The sequence below is a fragment of the Orycteropus afer genome, unplaced genomic scaffold, assembly GCF_000298275.1.
Source record: "Orycteropus afer afer isolate SDZICR_OR568_19922 unplaced genomic scaffold, OryAfe1.0 scaffold00008, whole genome shotgun sequence".
NCBI lineage: Eukaryota > Metazoa > Chordata > Mammalia > Tubulidentata > Orycteropodidae > Orycteropus > Orycteropus afer.
In genome coordinates this window covers 1028030-1036431 of record NW_006921595.1, presented here as the reverse complement: position 1 = coordinate 1036431, position 8402 = coordinate 1028030, and the positions used below count along the sequence as shown (strand labels likewise).

Genomic DNA, 8402 nt, shown 5'->3' with positions numbered 1-8402 from the left:
GATGGGCTCAAGTATAGCAGGGATTGCGGGGCTGGCGTGGGATCGGGCAGTGTTTCGTTCTGCTGTGCATGGAGTCGCTATGAGTCGGAAATGACTCGACGGCACTTAACAACAACAACAACAACAAATGAGTAGCTCCTCATTGCTAAAGTTATCCACCTAGGGTATTTCTGTTGAACCAGCACGAAGCAATCTTCTGGGAAGTTCACTCTCTCTCAGGTATATAGAATTCTGATGTTGGGAATGGTTAGTTTGGTTATTCTGCCAAACTCTGCCTCCTGGTGGCAGAAGGAGTCTCTCTCACTGCTGGCTGAGAAAGACATGCTGCTGAGAGAAACGCACTCCTGAGAGACACGCACTTGCTGAGAGAGAGATGCGAGAGACACATGCTGCTGAGCAAGAGACTAGAGAGACACATGCTGCTGAGAGAGACACCGAGAGACATGCACTGCTGGAAGAGAGACTGTGAGAGACTGTCGGCTGAGAGATGGTGGGCTGAGAGAGACTGTGTGTGTTCCTGAACTTGAATTATAGCCTGTTGCTTCCCAAATAAACCCAATAATCTGTGAGTTCTGTGTGGCCACTGCAGGAAATTTTCAAACCCAGCAAAGAGGTGGTGGGTGCTGTAGGAGAAACAGTTGGTGTCAGGGTTGACGAAAGGGGTAGAGGGGGACAGCATGTCTGGACTTGCAGGGATAGGCCTTGGGCTACTGATGGTGATTCTGTCTTCTTCTTGTGAGGTTAGAGGAGGTCAGAAGATGTGGCCTCCTTGCCTGTTTGGCACCTACTTTGGTCATGTTATCAGAAGGAAACATTTCCTGTAGAAAGATTTCATGTTTGGTAAAGTAGAGGGTCAGTGAAAAGGGAAAGACCCTCAATGAGATGGATTGACACACAAGGATTGTAATGATGGCACAAGACCAGGCAGTGTTTTGTTCTGCTGTACATTGGGTCACTATGAGTTGGCACCAACTTGCTGGCACCTACCAAAACAACTCCAAGTTGGGTGATTTTTGCTTTTAGGTATCAGAATAATTTTCTTAGCAAATTTAGAAAGATTTTTAAGAATCCAAATAAATGATGAAAAACAAATATTAGAAGGTAAAATTCATAGTTTAAAAGGTAAGATAAAATCAACACAAGTTTCCTAAGGTACCACACAGCAAATATTTCCAGAGTTCTTAAACTTGGACATTGATATAATTGGGTTTGTTTTCTTGGGAATTTTTGCACAATACTAGATAATTTGACCCAAACTTTGCATTTTCTGGTTCATTAGTAGAAAAACAATACAAAGAAGGCCAAATAAAGGTGTTGGCACCTCATCATAATGTTCCAAAGCTTCCCTTCATATATATTTGAATATTTGTGTAAAGAAAATAAAACAGAGAGAGAGAAAGCAGCCCTGGTGGCACAATGTTAGCACTCAACTGCTAACTGAATGGCCAGCAGTTCAAATCCACCAGCTGTTCTGAAGAAAAAAGATGTGGCAGCCTGCTTTCATAAAGATTTACAGCCTTAAAACCATATAGAGCAGTCCTACTCAGTCCTTTAGGGTTTTTATGAGTTGGAATAGATAAGATGGCAATGAGTTTGGCTTTGGGTTTTGGTTGATATATAGAGAAACTGCATTAAAATTTTTAAACAGGGTATATTTCTCCAAAAGCAGCATCCTTCATCTATTCTTCTCAGTTCCTTGCCTGCCCTCCAGATCTCCCTCTTGTCTCATCCTTACCTCCAGTCATCCTTTGAGAGGTTGATCAAAATATTCATTTCCTCATCCTCTTGCAGAAGACGATAGGCTGCACTTAAATGGTGATTTTCCAGTACAGATCTATCATTGTACAGAATGGCTGGATCAGAGCTGCATAGAAAACCAAGCAAAATTGTTTAGGATGTTAAACAACTGGGCATTTCAGGTAACTTTCCCAAGTTGGAATGTACCACCTCTTTTTCCTATATATGGAAATGATCTTTCCTCCATGCTATTTATATCAACCAAAAAGCTACAACTACAACTAACATGTATGTAGGATATTTTAATGTCAATATGTGGATGTGAACTATGAGATATCCAACCTAAGAACTCTCTGAAAATTGCTTTCTAACTAGATCTCAATTGTCTATACCAGGAGCAAAGGTGATTTTTGAAAAACGCAGGTAACATAAAATTTTCTTGCATTTTCTGGAACATTTTCAACTCTTGATTTTTATCTTATTCAATTGGTTCATTTGTTTATTTGTTTTAGTTGTACTTCTTTGAACATACACTTCATGGTGGGTACAGTCTGCAAGCTCCCTCTCGTAGTAGCTTGATCTTAAAATTTTGCATGCAAAACCCAGATATGGAAAATTGACAGTTAAGAATATAAGGGTCATATAAGACAATTGTCAAGCACTTTCTCAAAGACCATTGTGTAACTGTCACCAAGCACAGGGTTGTATACTATTTTAATATCTGTAATGCAATCCTAGATTATTAGAGGTTATTTATTTCTCAACAAGAAAACTTAGTCCCAGAGATGTAAAGCAACTTCTTAGAGCCCCACAGTGGGTAAGTGGCAGGGATGAGATGAAGGCAAAATTTTCTGCCCATTGGGCCACTGCTCCTGAACTCTACTTTCATCTATCATTGACCAAACTTTGAGATGTATCTAGCATGCCTTTAAATTGTTAGGCTTAATACTTTGTCACACAAAGTACAAAAGGACACGATCACAAACTTAGTTTCTGAACAAGGATCACAAAAGCAAGATACTTTGGATAAAGTCTTATTAAAGAAGGCCAACATTTCAATTTCTTTCCAAGTAAGCTTAATCAACTCCCCTAGAATTACTCTACTCCTATAGATGTAACGGAGTATCAGGATGGTGCAAATGGGTAATACGCTCAGGGCTGCTAACCAAAAGGTTTGAGATTCAGTACCACCAAGAAGTGCCTTGGGAAAGACGTCTGGCAATCGACCTCCAAAAAATCAACCACTAGAATCCTATGGAGAACAGTCTACTCTGATATACAGGGTTGCCATAAGTTGTCTTGACAGAAATTAGATATAACACAAAACCTGAATATCTAGAAATGAAAAATCTGCTATGTCTGTTGAATAGGTAAGATATCATCTGATGAGTATTTTGTAACACTAAGCCATTTTCTTCCTTTGTGATTGCCTTTGGTATTGGCCCACAGCCAGGATCCATCTACAGATGTTCCAACTCTTTACTTCCTTCAGTAGGAGCTAGTACTGCAGTTCTCTATCCTTGGAGCAAAAATTCCACTCACAGATACACACTGAACAAGTTACTCCATGGAATACCCTATAATTAAAGACCTTGGAATAGAACCACAAAAGGCTGCTGAAACTACTCTGTGAAGAGATAAGAGGTAGGAATTGAAGGGAAACCAGCTTAAGTCTTTTTATCTGCTTCTATTCCACTGAAATCCTCCTTCTGAATAGAGGTCAGATTATATTGTCTTCTTTCATGTTCCCCAAAATTAAGTGGTGGGTCCATTTAATAAATGTACATTGATTTACAATCTATTTTGAGTATGGTTCTGCTTTTGCAAGTGAAATCCACAATTATTTAGTGTTAAACTCCTACCTCCTCCTGCTACATGCATTCTCTTTTGCTTACCATCTAACCCAAAGCCCTAGCTTCAATTGACGTCAAGACCCAAATAACTCTACTGTCAGATTCTCCCCAGTTCCACATCATGGTCTTAGGAGAAGGTAATAAGTTCTAAAGCCAGGAACAGGTAGGTAAGATTTCATGCTAAGTGAAAATGACAATTGGTTGGTACTGTTTGCTTGGAATTCTATACTGAGAAGAATACTAAGGATTAATCCACACCTTTGTAAGAAAAAAGATACAATTAGTTAGGTATGTTATGGATCAGTAGGTTTAGTGGAGAACATTTGAACTCATATTTACTATCCCTGACCAAATTTTGCATTTACTTTGCAGTTCATTAGGGAGGACACACAAGTTGCCTATGGTAGAAAAGACCTGCATGAGACAACCTAGCTCCTCAACCTCCCTGCTAGAGAGGGAAGCAACCACTGAACAGAGATGAAATCAAAGCAAATGAGAAGAATATCTCACCAGAACCCCAGAGATCAGAGAGTAAGAAGGCTTAATTAGAGCTGATGTCAAAAGAAACACTCCAATCATTGCCAGTCCTCACTGATTTAACTTAACAATGAATCTGGGCCTTTATGTAAACTGCTTCACATTCTCTTAGAAACAGGTTGAATATACATAACACATTAATATATAAACAAATAGTTAGCCACAGAATAGATAAGGAAAGGACACCCATGTTATGCTTGATTAAAACTTGAGGATTAGGAGCAAATGACTTCCATAAACTAGAAGTCTTCATTGAAGTGGCCCAGGCTGAGTCTCTTGCTTCTAAGTTCATTTTTTCAGAAAGTCAAAAAATAGCAACCACGCAGAAGAAAGGTGACTAATACCTTTCTGACTTCTAAAACTCTATCCCTGCCCCCTCTTGCCTCTTCTCCAAACATGTCAACCTCCTCACCGAGTTTGAATATGGAAATTGTTGGTGGTTCCGGTATGCTCATAGTCATGGATGGCAGCTGAGAAGATGATAGCAAAGATCTCCAGCTCCGTTAGCCAGTTCTGAAAGGGAGATTACAGAGCAATCAGATAATCTGTCTCTTTCTCAGACAGTCTCCAGTTTGCTGACAACACATCCACATCGCTGCCTTTCCACCCTGCAGCTGGCAAGCTATTGCCAAAGACAAGTTTTCTGACAGACAGAAATAACTTGGTTTTTTTCTGTGAAGAGGCAGGAGGACATGTTATTTGAAGCAGCATGCCCAGCAAGGTTGAAAGAGCTAACTAGTAGTCCTGTCTTACTCAAGCAAAAAGATCCTCAGAGGATCCTCTTGCAACTTCCATATAAAGTTCCTAGACAGACAAAGAAGAAAAAAAAGATTAAAAATTTCAACACAGCACTAAGAATCAAGAGAAGCAGAAAGCCTAGTTTTATGGAAGGAATATACACTAGGATGTGGGTAGAGACAAATGGAAAAATAACACAGCCTTCCACCATATGCATGTTGATGTTTGAAGGTACCTGTCCTCATGCGTACCACCAAAATTTGCTGTAGTTTAGTCATTCTCTAAGTGTGTTCCTTGGCCCAGCAGAATTAGCAATCAGCTGGGAGCTTGTTAGCAGGCAATTCTTGGATCCCCAATCCTTATTGAACCAGACACTGTGGCAGACAGACCCAGAAATTGGTGTTTTAACAAGACTTCCAGGTCATTCAAATGCCCACGAGAGTTTGAGGACCATGACCATGCTTAAAACTCCCTTAACTGACTTCTGTTTAATGAATTCTGTAGATTCATAGATGTTTCCCATCCCTCTGTAAACCACACTATCCCAAACCCATGACAGAGTAACCACTCTAGAATACCATTTGGGACCTTCTGATCACTTTTGTTCCTAACTGAGTTGATGCTTACAAGAGTCAGTGTGGTTTATTCCAAATACGGTATTGACAAATTGTACTTGTCATTATAATTATGTCATTAAATATGACATAAACCAATAAAGGAGCATAAAAATGGACCTGTTATTTCTATAAAACTTAAGCTCAATGCTTTGGACAGCCAATAAACAAATATCTATCAAAACGTGTGATAATTTTGAAACAGCAGAAAAAAATTATAAACATTTAGAGAGATTCTGCAGCACTCAGCTTGCTTTACTTTAAAGACCTAAAACTTTATATCTTAGATGGGGTGGGGTTAATGCAGACAAAATGAGGACCCACATCAGTAGAATCCAGAAAAGAAATCTGAGGTGTGACTAAAATACCTTTATATGATTTAAGTTCATACAAAATAGTTAAAATGACCATTTATTGTTTATGATTCCCCATTGTTACTGTTTTTCAATTAATTCCTGATTTTGATCCTCATCTAAGCTGCCTTCTTTGAAGATGGCTAAGGAGAAAATAAACAAATCACATTCAACCTATGAAAAAAGACTTTATAGTTAGGGAAATAATAAGCATAGAAATAACTTAGAAAAAAATACAAACATTTGAAAATGATTTATTGAAGAATCCAGTAAGAATTGTCAAGAAAATCTTTGGCATCCTCAATAATATGCCTCAGAAATATAAACGGATGTACTAAGAGGCAGAAGGACATACAGAGAAAACAGACAGAAGGAAAATCAACAAAATGAGATAAACATGAGTTGAGAAAGAAAGAAAAGCCTGCAAGAAAATTTCAGTTGCAAAACTTACACTGCAAAAAGCCTCATCACCTGGGTTGTCATTTATCGAGGACCTACTATGTAGCAGGTTTTATTCTAAGTGCTTTACATGTATAAACCCATGTAATACTTGCAGTTCCATCAAGATGGTACTATTGTTACCCCTCATTTTACAAATGAAAAAACTGAAGAGCTTGAGTAACTTGCTCAAGGTCATGCAGCTAGTTGTGCGACAGTCATACAGTATGACTCCAGTTCCTATTCACCATCTTTAAATTTATTCATGTTGGATCATTGGCAGCATGTTCATTAAACTTGGCATAATTATATAAATATAATTTTATATTTATATTTTCATGACGTTATCCACATATATTTACATAAATGTTGTTGTTGTTGTTATGTGCCATCAAGTTGGACCTGACTCATAGCGACCCCTCCTTGGGTTTCCGAGGCAGTATCACTATGTAAGTAGATTGCCCAACCTTCCTTCCGAGATAATCAGTGACTCAGGTTTGTTTAGATGATACACCGTCTCCCTTTCATAATCTTAATTTTAAATGTTAAGTTAACTTTGCATGAGCTTGGAGAAAGCAATTGATGGGGAGAGGAAGGTAGAGGGAGTCAGGGTAAAATGGGTAGGGACTGGGTACTAGGGAAGAAAAGAAAGACATTACCATACTCAAAAATGTATATATTTACATACATATATTTACACACATACATATATTCACATATATACAAATATATTTACATGCATACATATATACATATACATATGTATACATATATATTTATACACAGATATATTTACATATATATATAAATACATATATATATTTTAAAGTATGGTAATGTCTTTCTTCTCTTCTCTAGTACCCAGTCCCTACCCATTTCACCCTGACTCCCTCTACCCTCCTTTTCCCATCAATTGCTTTCTCCAAGCTCATGCAAAGTTAACTTAATATTTTAAATTAAGATTATAAATGGGAGACAGTGTACCATCTAAACAAATCTGAGTCACTGATTATCAGGCCAGCCAGCAGAAAGCATCTAAACAATTATATCATTGTAGTGCCCACATTATAAATATCAGTGAAACTTCCCTCCTTATGCAAATAACCTAGCAAATGCCTATCTTCAGTATAATCTACCTCTAATAAATAAAACAGCAAGTGACTAAACAAACACACAACAAAAAGTAAAATGAAAAATCTCTAAAAATCATTTTAATACCCTGATTTTTCAACAAACCCCATGGATGCTTAGGATGAAGTTTGCTGATTTGAGGATAAGAAGAAGGAGGGAGATGAGAAACAGCTTCACAGAGGAAAGACATTTAAAATGAGCCTTGAAGGTTGGACAGAGCAAGAAATGGAGGTTAGCATTTTCAGAAGAATGAGTAAAATGAGAAGGCCCAGTGGCAAAAGCTTGGGGTATTGTCATGCTCAGTAAGGAAATGATCCCCTTGACTAGAGTGGGAGTTAAGGCTGATGAAGGATCCATAATGTTAGGTACTAAAAGCTGGGGTGAGGGATGCAAACAAGATTCAACAGGCAATGAAATTCACGTGCAAGAGAATAATACATTCAGCACTCCCCCCTAGGAAGGGCATTTGGGCAGAGGTGGAGAAGAGCGAAATAGCAATATTTTTACATTGGAAAGTCATTATAGAATGCATAGACAATAGGAGGTAGAATCCATATGACTAGCAATTAGCAGAAAGAGGTTACAGTCAAGGAGAACAATGATTTAAAGATGACCCCAACACTCTGAGCCTGTGTGGCAGAAAGTACAATGGGAGGTATTAGATCATGTCATTAATGGAAACAGAGAGAGTGGGAGGAGAATGGGGCTTCATATTTTAATATAGCACAGATAATTTAATATGGCATAGATTTGTCTTTTCCGAATTAATTGCTGTGAACCCATACAATTTTGTTTCAACCACAAGAAGTCAGAAATTTAAGTCCCACATGAATTTATTCCAGAATTATTGTACTGTGATATGGATCAAGTCACAGATCCTATCCATGTTTTCTCCATCTACAAAATAGGAGCATCAGAGGCGGGGCAAGATGGCGGACTAGGCAGAAGGATTGCACAGACCCTCTTCAACAAAGAAAAGGGAAACCAATTAACACAGACAC

General features: G+C 38.3%; 1 protein-coding gene across 1 annotated transcript in view; it reads right to left on the bottom strand.

Annotated features, from left to right (window-relative positions):
- Positions 1–8402, bottom strand: part of PDE1C (phosphodiesterase 1C) — a 787489-nt gene that overhangs the window by 130888 nt on the left and 648199 nt on the right. The window contains exons 9-10 of the mRNA XM_007945296.2: positions 4540–4640; positions 1736–1864 (exon numbers count right to left, since the gene is read on the bottom strand). Of these exons, the coding sequence (XP_007943487.1) occupies positions 1736–1864; positions 4540–4640 (230 nt within the window). The remainder of the gene's footprint in view (positions 1–1735; positions 1865–4539; positions 4641–8402) is intronic.